The 17,695-nt window shown below is 37.1% G+C and overlaps 1 protein-coding gene across 1 annotated transcript in view; it reads right to left on the bottom strand.

Moving 5' to 3' along the window:
* The window catches only part of IL1RAPL1 (interleukin 1 receptor accessory protein like 1), a 1,125,084-nt gene that overhangs the window by 415,977 nt on the left and 691,412 nt on the right, over window positions 1–17,695 (bottom strand). Inside the window, exon 5 of the mRNA XM_074968407.1 lies at window positions 16,745–16,898. Coding sequence (XP_074824508.1) covers window positions 16,745–16,898 — 154 coding nt within the window. The remainder of the gene's footprint in view (window positions 1–16,744; window positions 16,899–17,695) is intronic.

Raw genomic sequence — 17,695 nt, 5'->3', positions numbered from 1 at the left:
TTTTTTTTGTGCAATAATGCACTTATGAAAAACCTCTCCCTTCTACTTGTGAAATTCTCTTAGAATATGTAAGTCTCAATTCATCGTTTCTGTATTGACTCAATACTGTTTTTTCAACCAAGTTAATGCAAGTTTCCTGTCCATTGGTAATGTGACTCATTCAGTTTAGCAGGTGAACAGGGGAAGTTGACGTAGCTTTTTAAAAAAAATTCTTTGGCTGGATATCCACAAATTCAGAAATTAAAAAGATTCCTTTATTTGGTTTACCAGGGCCAACATTGTTTTTATTATTTTTGCAATACAAAGTGATTGTTTTTCAAAACTGATATTTAAAAAAAAAAAAAAAAACTAAAACAAACTTTGCAACAAATGAACAACATGGAAAGTAACCAAAATAAACGTAAGTTTAAAGAAAATATGAAATTTTTCTGAAATTGTATTTTATTTTATTTTAAGTAACCCATGACTCTGTCAATTTAAATTTACAGATAGCACTTTCCCTCAAGCTACATAAATCACAGCGTAAAGTAGTTTCAATAGTTTATGGTTTCCATTCAGCCCTCAATAGATGTATATCTTTCTGAGCAGAACTTATAAATCACTGTCCTGTCTGCTTTGTGTGCACATCAAAGATCCTATGACACTACTGGAGGTGCTCAGATACCACAGTGATGAGGGCAGTGTAAAAATCTGTACAGCAGTGCTTCTCAAACTTTTGTACTGGTGACCCCTTTCACATAGCAAGCCTCTGAGTGCGACCCCCCCTTATAAATTAAAAACACTCTGAAATATATTTAACGCCATTCTAAATGCTGTAGGCAAAGCGGGATTTGGCGTGGAGGCGGACAGCTCGCGACCCCTCATGTAATAACCGCATGACCCCCTGAGGGGTCCCGACCCCAGTTTGAAAATCCCTGCTGTATAGAGCAGAATGGAATAGAATCTGGTATGGGAGAGATGATCTGTGAACTACAATATTAAATAAAAGGAATGTGATAGGTTAAAGTACATGTATAAAAGCATTTTAAAATTACATTGGCATCTGTCAAGGCAGCATAACTTCTCCAGCTACCTTCCTCCCTCAATCTTTTGAACCCATCTTCATCAGCATAATTGAACCAGGTGGGCCTGATTCGTATTATAGGATGTGCACATATATTTTATATGCATGTGATAGCAGGCGAGAGAGAATGAGAAATCATTCTTGGGACATCCAGTGCAATTGGCTTTACTCCTGTTTTCCAAACCTTTCTCTGTCTTAATGCTGATTACCAATTTTTTCTTCCAAGTTAATTGTCAGCCCTGAAATAACATCAAAATAGATAATGGGACATTCAAAACAACCACAGTCTGCAGCAGTGGTTTTGTTTTGCTTCTTCCTGTAGGTAGCAGACAGGTCAGTACCCTGCAAGACCCAATTTGTTGGTAAAAATCGGGCTTCAAAATACATTGGCAGCCCACATGGTAATGAGCCTATTTCTATGCAAATAATCTTATTGCTATTCATTTTTGCCCTTTCTCAAGTTATCCATGAACCACTTTTTGAATTCTGAAAGATAGTCCAGGAATTCTGAAAAAAAAAGTATTTTGGAAAAACAAAGCAAAGAAAAACACAGTAGTGCCTCCCCCAGAGCACCACAAATGCCAACTAGGGTGTGGCTTTGATGGGGCAGGAGCATTGGAGACATCTCAACAGGGAGAAAGTCACACAGTGTTCTACATTCCCTCGCCCCTACTTTCCTTTCTCTTCTTCCTTGTTCCCCTTTGCTTTCAGTGCACGGAGGCAGCTTCTTCTCTCTTCATCCCCATCATCCCCTTTTCTTCCTTGTGCTTCAGGGCATGGAGGGGGAAAGCAATCATATGCTGCATCTGGCCTCAGGCTCTGAGGACTGATCCATCCACTGCTGCTACCATTGGGTGATGGGGCATGCTGCTGGGGCCAGGAGATTGGTCCTATCTGGAAGTGCTAGAGGGGGATGGGTGTTGCTACTTTTTGCAGCCAGGATGAGCTCCAACCTCTGATCTACTTTCTGGATCTCTGATGAGACCAGGGATTCAGGGATTTTTCCCACATGGTTAAATTGGCAAACTGCCGTGTTGATTTTTTTCATCTTCCACACAGTATCCAGCTGGTTCAGTTTGGGGTGTTTAAATTACAATTATCATAACTTTGGCAGGTTACAGTCTGGTTGGTGGATTAGAAAGGATCTGATGTGAGGTCCCGTAACTCAGCCCATTGCTTGGGCACTGGTCCTGAGCATGGCAATACATGATGAGGTTTCCACTGTATTGTGAAGCTTGTGGCTTCCCTCTTCTAGACTATGACTTTCAGAAAGGGTCTCTGGGCAGGTTGGAGAGTGTAGAGGGGGCATGTCCTTAACACTCAATTTTATAATCCACCTGGGCCATTAGTGCCAGTTGAAATCTACCCTGGAACTGCCCTACCAGATAGTTTGGGTTCATTATCACAGTTAGATAGTACTTTTAACTGAAGTTAAGCCTTTATATTTATCCATACTATGGTTTCTGTTTTATTGTTTCTGTTGTCAACACTGATGACCCACAACTCAATACTCAAGGTTACTTTGCCTTGACTCTCATCTACATTCCATCCTATTGTCAATATCCTTGTTACAAGAAAGCATTTTTTTAAAGCTGCTAGAGATGATGTAGCCACATACACAATAGGGAATGCAAAAGCTGACAATGGCCAAAGGAAAACTTTCACTTCTTTTATTGTAGATTATCCCTTTCTAACAAAATGCAGTAAGTATATGGGTTCACCAAGTGTTATAAATAAAATATAATGCAATTTTGCTGACAAAATAAAATGAAATAGTTATAGAAAATGTTTAGTAAATAGCTACACTTACTTTTTAAATAACTTAAATAACTTAATGAAACATGTCATTTGCCTGTCACCAGTTGTACCATAAGATAGTAGAAATGCTATTACAAATCTATTGTTTATCTTGGGGACACTGTTCCCTCGAAGCTGTGGGCGTGTGCACACGCACACAGATCCTAAACCCCGCGCACACGGCAAAACACTGCACACACAAAAATTTGCACAGAAGCACAATTTGCACAGAAGAAATTTTTTGCGCACACAGCCTGTCAAAAATTTGCACAGATGAAATTTTTTGCGCACACGGCCTGTCAATATTTAGAGGAAACACTGCTTGGGGATCATTATATAATAATGAAACATTGCATAAGATATCCCAGTATTCACAAAGATATGAAACCTGTGAACTACATATGTGAATCTGAGGGACTAGCATGCAGCAGGTCACACTCAATGAACTTCTACTGGTCTTCTGTAACTTGCACAAACCTATACTAAGAAATATAGACATCTATCTGTGAAGTTGTTGACTTCCATCTATATGAAGGATTGTGTGCATGTACTTTCTTCTAGTGTCTGTGAAGAAATCCCATGAACTTATTTAACAAGAGTGGGGGTGGGGGGGCATGAGAAGAGAGAGAGATTTTGATGATGATGAAATTGGCAGACATTGATATACTTCAGCTCTCTTTTTTCCATCTTTTATAAAGGCAAAAGAATATGAAGGAAATCCACTGATTTCTATCACTCCTCAATCTTGTTTCCATGAATTCATATCTCATATTTTAAAATTAATGCAGTTCTGGATCTGAATTAAGTACGCCAAAGTGAAGGGAAAACCTATACAAAAGGAATGAAAAATGTCATTGCTGGTTCCAATTCCTTTCCCATATTCATACAATTACCACGTTATCAACTTCCCAACAGAAAAACAAAATAATATGGCAATATTATTTTCCTATGCTAAAGCCTTACTAAGATAAGTCAAAAAAAAAACATACAAAATGATGATATAATTTTAATGTTCATTCCCACTCCTTCTCATATACACTTCCATTTTAAACATAAACTTCAGAGAATAGCTGTACTAGCATGAATATATTTGTAGAAGAAGAAGAAAAAAGTAATTCATAAATAAATAGTAAATTCTTAGAGAAAACATACTTTAAACTATTGACACATTTTTGTATGTTGGCTATGATACTTATTTTAAAAGCTGTACTTACATTTTGTACATTCACATGTACGTATACAACCCTATCTAAATGCTCAATAATATCTTATATTGGTTGGAATATACTTTGGGAATACTGACAAAAGGACCATATGGTATTGTGCTCTTAGGCCTCAATCCAGAAAAGCATTTCTATTCAGGACAGTACATAAGCACACACTTAATTGTTAACCCAAAGAAAGCTGGACTTAAGCAAGTTGTAAATACTTAATGGACTCAGGACTTTATGTAGCTAATGTCACAATTTCAGGGCAACTGCATCTCTATTGCCCCCGCACCCAACCCTACCCCTCCATGGTCCACTCCAGGAGTTCCCAGGTCTCAGGTCTCCAGCTATCACCTGTGTCTGAATAGGGATCCTAGTCTAACCAGTTGGTTCTAAGGCTGTGATATCCCCAACAATCCAGTCTGCCTAAAGGCCAGCACCTGTACTTTGCTCCTCTTCCCCCCACCCCCGCCACGAGGGCTACTCTAGCAGTTACAATTTACAGCACAGCTCTTTCTAAGCAAGCACATTTACTCTTAAGGTAAAAGCATTTCAGAAATAAACATATAAAACACTAAACAGATTTAAACACACACTAAATATATCAGGAATCACCCACCAATCTTCAGGGTCCCTAGTAGGCTAAAGTCTTTCCAGCAAATTCTGCAAGTGTTGGGGGCCCCCTTTGGACATAAGCTGCTTTTGGTTTGCTGGATCAGAAAGAAAGCCCTGTGTCAGTTCAAGCTCATCCTTTTATACTGAAAGCCCTTTCTTTGTCTCCTAGTCTCTGGAAAACACAGCTTGAAACCTGTTATGCAAACCACTCCAGGGATGGTACTCTCTAGCATTGTTTAGTCTCAGTGACTCACCTTAATCATACCACTCCTCCTGCCTCCCACTGATTTTTAGTTCCTGTAGGAGCTGTGATAACCCTCATCTCATGGAATAGAACGCATATAGAAACCATTAATAGATTTAATACAATACGGACTCCAAAAGATTGCATGTGATTGCAATATCTGTCAGAACTAATTTTTCCCCTGTGGCTTTGTCTACAGATCATTACAAACAGACTTTGTTACGTATACTGCTCTACCGATGGAAATACGCTATACATCTCTCCATCAGATGGAGTTTGATACTTAGACATCTTTGTTCTGATCCTGCAGGGAAAAGTCAGTGGGCGCTCTGACACTGGCTTTCACCAAAATAGGACCAAACCCTTTGCCAAGTCAATAATAGGAGATTTTCAAGCAGCAATATTTTTTAAAGGATTTCATTTAAAGAAAAAACTGCACTTGACAATAATTTACGCTTGAAAATATGTATGTTGGAAATATGAAATTAGATTTTTAGTTTCAACATTTGATTGTTTTCTGTGGTCTTATGTATAAATACTTATTTTCATACCATAAAATGCCAGAAGCTTTGAAAGGAAACTCCCCTTTCCCCCCCAAAAAAAGACCCAATAAAACTTAGGAGGGGAAAAACAAAGGTACTGATAATGAACCCTACTATTGTTTTCATACAGCACAACATAAAGTGTGCCCTAAGCTTTCAGACCTTATGTACAGTTACTGTGTTTGCATGCTGACAGAATCTAGCTCCACAAAAAGGCCGAAATACTGTGCTGTGCAGCTATGCTATATGCACACAATCACCTGAATATTTTAAATACCTTGTTTATTGTTTATTAAAATGCAGTCCCACTTTACTCCATTGGGAGTATTCTGTACTCTGTACAGTTCAATTATCTACAGCTTTCTAAGAAGGGGAGGATAAATGATACTATAGGACAATGTTGCATTAGCATACTCAAAGGAAACATAAAAGTAAAATAAAGTCTTCTGATTCCACAGCAATAATTCAAAACATTTAACTACATTTTAAAAGGTTGCTTAATAAGCACCTTGGGTGTCTTAAGAATGGATTTATTTAATTTTTGTAATATCTTATTCAGTTTGTGGGTTATTAGCCCGGTACATCTTTAGTATTCTGCAACACTACCATATAGCTACTATATTATATACACATACCAGTTTCTCCCACTTTGTGAATAAATCTGACCTTACTGACTTTGTCACACAGTATTGTTATACCAATAAATAGCACCATGGCAACAACATCTACTTAGAGATCTTATGTTTTAAAGTTTCAGTTTGAGTTGTGAACAGATATAAACTGACTCAGACAAATATGAGAAACAGAAACAGAAACAGCATTTCTCTAAATAGTTTGAAAGTATTGCTGAAAAACCTTTTGGGCACACATGTATTTGTGCCTCTCGGCTTTCACTTGACATAGAAAATGCAGCATATGCTTATGAACATAGCCATCATTTTGCCAACCATCAAGTTATGGACGAAAATAAAAAGAATGTAGCACAAATGCAGGTCTGTTTACGTAGAAATACACGGCGTGTCTGCTCTGTGGTAGTATTTCCAAAAAATCAATTTCTTCATCTTTGGGTCAAATAAAGAAATACAACGAAATCTGCTACTGACATTTTATTAGCACCTTGCAAATAACAAATCCCTTTAACTTTCATTCACATCATAATGTCAATACTACTAGTAGTGAATAAGACACTTTGTTTAAGAAAAGAGAGTTCACCCAATGAAAAATCAATTATGTGGGTCTGCTGGACCTGACAGCGTAACTGTTATAACTCAGATATATTTGTTCACTACATTGACTGACATTCATTAACACTGTTTCAGGTTTGCAGGTCCCTTGAATGCAGTGGTACATTGCAGATAAGGATGGCACTAATCTGCTTTTTTGGCTCTTCAAACTAACTGGAGTATTCTGGGTTTAAAAATGTCCTAATAAAACGAAGCTATCATACGTTATGTTCCATTTTAATACTGTTCACAAAACAACCTATAGACCCAACCACTTATTTCTCCCCAGAAAATGCCCAATCAGTGAGAGTGCGTGCCCCAGGGCTATGCGAAAAGAAGTGGGGAGTAGGAATCAAACACTCAGTAAGACCACTGATCAGGATTAGGGTGGCAATAGTGATGGCAATGGCACTTAAGCAGAAATCAAGACCTGGAATATATCTAACCCTGGAGGAGAGTGGGACCAGATAATCGAAGAAAAGGAGGCATTATAGACAAGGAAGAGAATACAATGTAGAATTAATAAAAAGCTTCTAATAGGAATAGCAAATCATTAATTGCATCACAGAGGTAAAGAGACCAGAAGGTCATCATCAGCAAAACCAAATCATCCTTAAATTATACATCCTTCCTTCTTTGCAAATTTGCCAAAGGTGTTTTTAATACACATTTTCTACATATAACCAATAACATGCATCTCTCATTGCATTTGGTCTTGTTTTTTTCAGTAAGGTACATGGATCCCCGTGTGAAGTTTTCTGCATGTGAATCTGGGGTGTATATGCTGCTTCATATATAAGCACATTAACTGAACATTTATAGAGAACCTTTTTCATCAAATCTGTGCAGAATGTTCTGATTATTATTTCTCAAATGCACATAGGGTTTTAATTTAGCTCCTTGTTTTTAGGCACACAGAAATTATTGCTCTATAAAGAAGATCGCTAATTTCTAATTACTCTTTAGCCAGGAATTTGTTATACCCAGAAGGATTTAGTGCATTACCAGAAGTGCTGGGATGATTTTGTGAGCATCCTGCTTTCATAATAACTCTATTGTTTGCTTTATATTTTATTACTCTTTTCACAGAATAATAAATGTACAGTAAATAGAATCTCTCTCTCAATATATTGTAGAGCTGAATTAAATGCATGATGATTGTGCATCAGGTTAATTAACAAAAGGAATAACCATCAACCCTGATAATTATAGGATCAGCTGGTGCATCAGTCCAGGACTGAATGGTTAGTTCCTGCCATTAAATGTAGAAACTACATAGGGGGAGTAATCTACTCTTCAATATTTATTTTTTGGTACTTAATACCTACATGAAATAAAGAACCATCTCAAATAATTAATATAAATAAATGAAAGAGTTACATAATCAAGACTGTTTATAAGCTAAAGTCACTGAAACAAGTTTTTTGCATTTCAGGAACTAAAACAAAACAAATGAACCAGCAAAACCTAAATTCACAACATTTCAGAAAAAAAAAATGAACCATAGTTTTCCCGTCATTCAACTAAAATATAGATCAGCACAAACTGATTAAACTTGAACATCCCTTCTTTCCCCACAAAAAAATCCCATAAATAGCTGTTTAAAAATCTCCTAAATCATGTCGGGCCCAAATCTGACCAACTCTAACACTAGGGAATATTACTGCATTGTAAACATTTTTTGTTTAAAATTTTATGTTTAAGAATAATCTATCACCAATTTTAAAAAAACAAACCAAAACAAAACAAAAAAACCACTGCATCCCAGCAATGTTTTTCTTGTGCTGAGACGATAAAGTCTGTCAGACAGCCAAGAGAACAGAAGGTAACCAACAAATCCTATTACTACATCAGAAATGATATAGCCAGTGATGCTGATGTGATAACCAGAAGCAGAAAAAGCTTTTTGCTTGCAGTCCATAACAAGTCGGAAAAAAAAGAAGTAGTTTTTAATCGGATAGAAAAGAACGAACTGGTAGGGAAAGGCATTTAAAACAGTTGTGAGCAAATTAAAAACACTAAAGGGCATCTTTATGTTTAAGGTGTTTCTTCGGCTTTTCTGTGTGACCCGCTTAGAGGACTGAGCCTAAAATCACATTGATTTAAATGGAAGGTTTAGCTGCTTCAGGACTGCGGGTTTGAGCCAACAGTATGCTAAGGACTGGGACTCCCTGACTATTTCAAATACTTTAAACAATTGCATGTACAGTGAATAAGCAAGTACATTATTTTAGACTGAAAAACTTGTGATTCACCAGTTCACACATTTGCATCAGCTCAGTTCTTGGTCTTGATGAGACTAAATGGTGACCCAGAATATGGTAATAATTGCAAGTGCTGATCAGTTATATATGGAAATACTTTTATATATAAAAGCAAATTATCAGCATTTGGTAACAGGGACGAACCATAGGTCAGGATTACAGATTTCAAATCTGTCAGTGTTACTAAAGCCAGTGGATGGAATCCTGGCTCTACTGAAGTGGAATTCAATGGGGCTAGGATTTCACCCAGCATCATTATTCTTTCAATGAATGGAAATGTTCAGACCTAAGCCTATCAGTGTATAGATTTAAGGCTCAACCAAGTATATACTTATGCAAATGAGTAACTTGAGTCACATGAATAGGACTCATGAAGTCAATGGGACTATGGATGTGAGTGATATTACTCACACAAATAAAGTGTTTCCAGGATCTGGTCATTAAATTGCATATGAAGCAAGGACTAAAATATGCCTGCATACTGAGGTTAGTTTACATTTACTGAGGTTAGTTTCCCGTGTTGAAGTTTTGGCTTTGTCTTGCAGTCAATTAGCAAATAGAAGGGTACAGGAATTTAAAGTTTGAGCTGTAGGCCATTGTACTGTAGCTAAAAGAATAGGTGCACAAAGATGGTGATCTGGGGGCATGGTGATTTTGCACATTTGAAAAAAGCTATTGCAAATTTTTTTTTGTTTTGTTTTGCTCGTGTTGCTGATATATGCCATAAAATATTTTGCAGATAGAAAAGGCCGAGGGACTGACTGAAGGTCAAAGTGTACTTGGTTTGCTATGACGCGCTTTTCTTGAGATAGATCTTAACAGAGCCAAATCCCTTTGAGACATGCCTGGGGAAAGCTGATAAAAACTGAGGGCCACATACTGACACCCTTACTCATGTACCTTACACTATATATTTCAATGGGACTACTCCTCAAAAATAAGGCACTACTTTATGCAAGGGTAACAAAAATTGACCCTGAAAAAAGACTTCATGATTAAGGCCTAGGTGATTAGCTCTAGTATCATTTGCAAAGGTACTAGTACTTCTTACTCTTAACTGAATGCAAAGAAAAGCATTAATGTAATGCTAAAAGTCACAAAAGGCCAGGCTGGAATTGCGTATATTAATGTTTAACAGCAAGGCTGATAGGGCTCGATTGCGTATCCTGTATGTTTTATGGTATACATGTTACAGGAAAGACTTATTCTTGCAAAGGGATCCACTGCACAGCCCCTTATGCCCAGGTTGATTCCCTTTGACTTCAATGGGACTCCATGCTAGCAAGACAGATCTGCACTTGCAGATACCTTTGTAGGATGGACACAATGAGGTATAATATTAAACTAAACATTTCAAGTATAAATCAGGATCAGAAAGTGTTTATGGCCCATGTTGTGTTCTGTGGCCCAAGTTAACCATACTATCTAATTTTGGAATGTTGCTAGGAATTAGAAACATGCATTTTTTTAAAAAATTCCAATTAATAAATAATTTGGGTGATGCTATTCAATTTGAAGGTATAAATATTCACAAATACTCTAATATAGAGCAGGTTTTCCTTTATAGATAAACCTATTACACAAAACCCCGCAAAACAAATTGTTTTGTTTAAGTGAACATTTCTGTTTGTGATATGCTATTAGAATAAAAAAGTATCTAATTTATCATTTTCAATTTAGATAACACTTTCTAAAACAGATGTCACTGGAAGAAGGAAATTGATTCAGATTGCTTAGACAGTAGCACATTTCTGATAGGAGATAGAGATCTTTTCACCAGCACTAAAGAAAAATCAAAGGGAAAGGAAAAGAAATATGTTCTCACAGAAAAGTAAATTTATCTGACATAAATTTACTTTATACTACTCCAAAGGGTACATAAAGTAAATTAACAATTATTCTCAGTAAGGAACAGGCACTAAGTAGTGACTGAAGATGTGAACCTTCTACCAATTGTGACAAAGCTCTGTCCTTGTCTCCGTGTTAATATACAAGTTATTCAGAGCAGCAGCAGCGAGAGCACAGTTCACATTACTAGGTTCGGACTTTGACAGTGATTCCCCATCAGAAGTCTGCTTGGTGTGGGAAAGAAACGAGGGCTGCAGTGCGTAGAAAAAGAATAGAAGGACATAGGGCTCACTACCTGCTGTCTGCTGGGAAGATGTGGGTCTAGGCAGAAACACGGAGGTAAGGAAGCTGAGCCACTATTATGCCATAATTAAAAAAAAACCAACAACTACACTTAGGAGGATTTGTCCCTAAGCAGCTCTGCAGGCTGCTGGCCCATTTCCCACATTGCTAGTGTCAGCTCACAACACGCAGGCCCCATTCATCCATCAAAACCTTTGTGAAGATGTTCCACCTTCTGCAAATCAAGGGAACCCATAATTGGAACTGCAAATATTCACCAGCTGGAAGGAAGGAAGGAGGAGCCTAGAGCAGTCAGATGTAAAATGACTGTCCTAGGGCTGCAGCTGTTCCCCCTTCCTGGACATAAATAACCAGCTGTTCAAAAAAGCCCATTGGCAAAGGCTCCTACAAGATGGTGACCCGAGCAATTCAGTGGTGACCAGACAACCACAGAGACAGCAGCTTCTAGGGAAACAGCTGAATTCCCAACTTTCTGAGGCCTGTTTGGAAGACATCATGAAGTCTCCAGGTTGGAGCCAGGGTGTGTTTGAAATAACTACGTCCTTTGCTTTCCCTTAATATCATGTTTCTAACATTAAAAAAAAAAAGCAGCTGCTTCTTTTCCCTAATGCTTAACACCAGCACATCACACATCCTGTATCACAGCTGATATGATACAATGCAACGGAAAGCATACTTTTATATCATGCCCAAATATTATGCTCATTATGCTCAGTATTCCATGTGAAGTGGATGGTACAACAGGTAGAAGAAACAGGATAGCGGTGTTCTCTTCAAGGCTCTGCCACAGACTTCTGAGTGACATAAAGCAAGTCCCTTAAACCACTCCATTCCTCATATTACTGAGGATAATACCACTTCCCTACCTCATGGAAATTTAATGCTTATTTCATTAATGTTAACAAGATGCACAGAAACTATAGTGGTAAGCACCAGAGAAATATGTATAACTAACATAGAAAAGTGCTCTCAAAGTCGTATAGGAAAAGAGGATTTAATTTCTTTTCACTATAAATATGATTTACAGCATCGGTCCTTCATTTATGTGACTGTGTATACTTCTGTGATATCTAGTATGGAATGTAAAGTTAACATTACATGTAATGTGTAAATAATAGAAAGTGATCTTTTAAAGCTCTTACAAGTTAAATACAACTGTACCTAGTCTTTCTTACTTATATTTCCAAGTCATCACATTTTATCTTCTCCATCTACATTTATGGCTAATATTTCTTTTACTAGGAGAGCAATGTACCCCTGCCTTAATACTGTCATGTATTACCAGTCAAGAAGCTTTCAAGAAAATGTCAATTTTTACTATGTTCTCAATATATTTAGATTGTATAATGTGTATCCACACATGTACACACTCGCATGCGCATGCACACACACACAGCCTTGATATCATATTTCCCCTTCCAGTATATCTATTTTAGGAACTTACATGGCCCCCATTACTGTAGTATCTAAGGCCCAGATGCTCCAAGGTATTTAGGTGCCTTATGCACCTAAATACCTTGGAGGATCTGGCCCTTAATGCCTCACAATTTTTAATGTATTTATCTTCCTGACACTCTTATAATGTCAGGAAATGATAATATTCCCATTTTACAGATGGTTACTGAGGTACAGAGAGGCTAAGTGATTTTCCCAAGCTGACAGGGGAAGTCTGTGGCAGAGCAGGAATTAGGTGCTCCGAGTTCTAGGTTAGTGCCCTAACCACTGGATCATCTTTCCTACCCCATTCAGCCAGCAAAAGTTCATCATCCTCTGGAGGTCTACACAACTTTGCTGTTTCATTATAGAACATAATAGTGTACAGAATACTGAACTTACTAGATACAGGAAAGATCAGTTACAATATAGACATTTCATTTTAAAATGTTGTTCTTATTAAGTAACTTTATCTGCATAAAACTAGATTTCCAATAGCCCTATAATGCGAAAGATGGATTTCAATGTAAATTGTTCACAGCTGACCTATTCATTCTAAAGTGATGCTAGCTGCCAAAACCTTTTTTACCCTGTTGTTCTGATCTGGGCTGTGGACAGCCAAAATGGAATGAAAATTTTATGTAAATAGATTTGACGGAAACTTCCTGCAATTATGTTTCTCCACCCACTGCCTGATTCACCTGGCAGTTAGATGAGAAAAAAACCCCAAAACTGTGTGTGCATGTTTTGTTTTAATCCACTTCTGCATTTGATTTAACACGGCCCCCCTGTCGCCAACCAGATGACAATCCCTTTTTTGCAACATTCACTATTTTACTTGATGATGGAAAAGGTATTAATATAAAGGTCTAGATCTTTATCCTCAGCTTCAATGGAATTATAGTGATTTATTCCAGTTGAGCATCTGGCTCATGGATTTCACATAACACATTCTGCACTGGATGGAAATACAATATACCCCAGAAGAGTTCTTCCCACCACAGACAGAGGCAGGAAGCCTAAAAGACAATATTTATTAAACATGAATGCATACAAACACACAAACACCAGAAAATAACCACACATTTGCTGCATCAGAATATGGAAAAATAGGCAGAGGAATAGTTGTAGATTACGGAGAGTCACTAGTTTCCAGCTAGATGTGCTAACCTTACATAATAAGCCTGATCTTGAAAATACAAACTGTAAAACTAAAGCAATCTGCATGGGTTAAAGATATCTGGAACATCTGGGACAAGTTAGGCAAAGCAGCTGGTAAAAATGGTGCGGAGGGGGGGGTTGTCTCATAAGAACTACTCTCATTGCTCTCACTTTCTGAACACCTCCATAATTTTGGATTTGGCTAGTTGTAAGTCACAAATGGCTTAGCATAGAAATTTCACAGTATTAGGACTGGTTCTTCTGATTAGTTTTTGGGGGAGGTAGATTTGTTAATGGAATTAGCTGCCAGTAGTGGTTCCATATACATTACAAACTTCAGGAGTTTATAAATGATGCAGGGTGATAAATGGGGGAAGAATAGACAAGGATGAAAGGAGTCGCAAGGAGGATGAGTGAGGATAAAAGGGTTATATCAGTGAAGAAAAGAGACCCATCTATCAGTCTAAAAGTCGGCCCACACATATATTCACTTGATATGCCCTACCTCTACATATGGTGGGGGAGTGCTTTTAGCTAGTTCATTTATAGCTAAATTTAGTAAAAGGTGTCAACTTTATGTTTTTAATCAGGATGCGACATTTATTCTCTGACTCCTGAATTCAAGTCTAAGCTATTTTTAAACACAACAGAAATAATCTCACATAAATTACAATATATGTCACTTGGAAAATAAACTCTTTTTCACCAGTACATAAACAGAACATAAGACATATTTAATGTCTGCATGTCTTCCTACCAAACACGTGTCAAATAATAATATAACATGGTTACTGACTGTAGCCTATGGCATGTATTAAAAGAAGAAAACTGATCATAATACCAATGTATCTATTTCTTTAGCTTAGTCACATAAATATAAAGACAACATGCAGAACCACAGTAATACCAAAACAAATAAACTTGCTAAGATGCTCTGCAACAAATTGGTTCTTACATCTTCCCTGGTTGTCAGATACAGAAATCATGCAGCTCTCCTCTCTTAATCTCATTCATTTTAAAACACTTCAAAAGTAAGCCAAGTCTCTTCTTGAGTGGTCACACTTTCATTTCACATTAAGTATAGAGCTTTCCCCCAGAAACTACATAACTGACTAATGAACATTCTTTATCACAAATTATGTGAGTGCATGTCTTCATACTGCTCTTATTCCTTTTTCCTTTTTTAGTAGCTGTAGTTTTAGTCTGCTTCAAACAACACTGCACACCAAATTTACCAGTAAGATATATTTTTGCAGTGGAAGCACCATTCCAAAGTGATTGAGAGAATACTGGAGGGCTGAAAAATTATGTACTACTCAAGTTCATAATCATACATTGAGAAGATAATTGGAGCCTTATTTTGAAGTAAATTAACTACAGCACTCCTCTATCTCTGCTCTCCTTCAGGAGAGTCAAACAGGGTATATTGATATTTACTGTTAGCATAATCACTAGAGAGTAATTGCCTGCTTCTAGTCATCAAATAAATCAATTTCATATACAAGAAAAAATATGAAGAGAAACTGGATATTGTGCTTAAAGAAAACATGATTGATTGTCTGAATTTCTCTCAAATCAACACACGGTATGATTTCCAGATATATAACTGACTAATCTAATAAGTGGAAGTTACAAATCATGAGGTTTACGTTTAGCTTCTCATATTTTGGGTGGGAGCAGTGCAAGATGGACGATACTGAGATTCATTAGCACATAAGAAAACAAATTTCTAATAAACTCAGAAATGTTTCCACAATTGCAGATCAAGGCATACTATAAACACAGTAATTAACTGCCAGATGAGATATACATTTATATTGGACTTAGCAGAGAAACAAAGAGAACCTGAAGTGGATATTTCTGCTCTAAGATTCTTTCTTTGTATGTTTTGTTTCCTACTCCAAACACACTGCCACTAGCTTCTTTTTTTTTTTTTTTTTGGTGTTGCTGAGGCAACTAAGAATCTATTTCACCTTCAATCCCCAGGGAAAACCTAAACTTTGCCAGCTATTAAGGAATGTTGCATTGGAAATGACAAGTGCACTGCAATCTGAAGACCCAAGATATAGCACATATATGATCTCCCAATATTACCAAATAATTCTGGAAATCAATTCAATACAATTTTTCCTTGGATAGCGCTGTGCCATATTCTTTCTAAATTAGGACAGGCCCTTGTGATACTGAGGTTTGGAGAGGACGGAAACAGATGAAAAACGGTTGGACTAACCCTTATGCAGAAAGGTTGTTTTCTGGAATAGAGTATATTGCTATTACAGTACGTGCAAGATCAAATCATGATGTAACTTATGTAGGATGTTGAATGTTTTAATGTAAATTATATTAAAAGCATCTTTTCCCCTGTCACCAATGTTATGTTTCAGAAGATATAGCCATTATAGGATTTTTTTTTTTTAATTAGAACTAGAGCTAGATGGATATGGAATACATGGAGTGAAATTCTGGCCTTAATGAAATCAGTCTGAGTTTGCCGTTAACTTCAATGGGCTCAGGATTTCACCATTAGTATTCACAGGTGTGCACAATATGATTGATATGCTGGATGGTTGTGCCGGTGGGCCTGATGGAGAAGAATCATGGTAGTATTCCTCTGGAAGGTACCTCCTAGAATGATGCTGCTCTGACATAGCAACATTAGTTCTAGAAGTGTTGCATTCAAAAGGCAGCATTCCACAAACAAATATAGTGGGCTCCATCATGTTATTTTCTGCCATAAATAGTATAGGTTCCAAGCTACCTATCCTACCAAAACACTGAACGCACTCTCCATTTCCCATTCAGAAACCTAAGCTGCCTACAGGTCTCTAAAACAGGCCCCAACCCAGACCTCATTCACAGCGCTGTGCACACTAATTGGAACTTTGTAAGATTGTTTGGGCACATCACCTAGGCAACGACAATCATCAAAACTTTTGTCTCTGGCTAAGTAGTTGCAATGTATATCACAAATGACCTAAAACAAAAAAAGGCAATGTCATTCTTTACAATATCAGAAAGAGATATTAGGAGCCTATAAATTACCTGTAACTGTTAATTCTGTAGTTCTTCTGACAACAAAGATTCCGTATTTTAACTCACAAGTGTAATTTCCAATGTCATCTTCTCTAACCTCCCGGATGATGAGAGTGTCCTTTTTGAACACAATACTCGGTCTCCATGTTTTTGCCTTGCATTCCTGTTCAAAGACAATATAATACACCCATGACTGAAGTCCTTGTATTTAAACGTAGTGATTATTGACAACATTGCCCAAGTCAAAGAGCCTAGGAAATGGCTTAGATAATTACTTATGACATCTCACATACACTGAGTTGCCCAAATATTCTACTTCATTGAGTCACATGAGAGCTGTCTAGATGCCAGAAAGGCAGGGAATTTATTCCCTTAATGATAGTACTCTGAAGTAATATTGTTGAAGAGTTCCTATTCTTCCTATCTAATTAATGTTGTCTCTGGGACAATTACATATACAGAAAACTTTTATCTTCATTATGTTAATGACAGCTAGAGGACATGGGAAGTCATTGTAAAGCAATAATAAATCAAAAAGGAGGGAAGCAGGAGAGAATGAGGGAAAAAAAGGAGGAAGCAAGTTGCATCTCCATACCTGAAAGCATCTTAGAATTTGCTTTGAAAGGTTTCACCTATCAATGATCTTACTATTGACTCAGTGAGATAACGCAATGTCTAATTTGTACTATTTATATGTACACAAAATATAACGTGTCCCAATTTTAATGGCTACTGATAGAGTTGTATGTTTCATTCATGCTGAAATATATTCTTTTTTCGTAAGTGGGCCCATCCACTAGGTTGAAATTTGTTATGGTCTAAGAATGTGTGTATGTGTTGGCAATTTTTACTGGTTCCCCCTTGTGTGGTTATTTTTTTTTCTCTTTTTTTAAATTGCCTTAGTTAGATTTCAGATAATTAAAGTAAAACATGATATAGCTGCATGCTTTTGGATATTTT

The sequence above is a fragment of the Natator depressus genome, chromosome 1, assembly GCF_965152275.1.
Source record: "Natator depressus isolate rNatDep1 chromosome 1, rNatDep2.hap1, whole genome shotgun sequence".
In the NCBI taxonomy this organism is placed as follows: Eukaryota; Metazoa; Chordata; order Testudines; family Cheloniidae; genus Natator; species Natator depressus.
The sequence above is the reverse complement of the archived record's forward strand: the minus strand, read 5'-3'. Positions and strand labels throughout refer to the sequence as shown.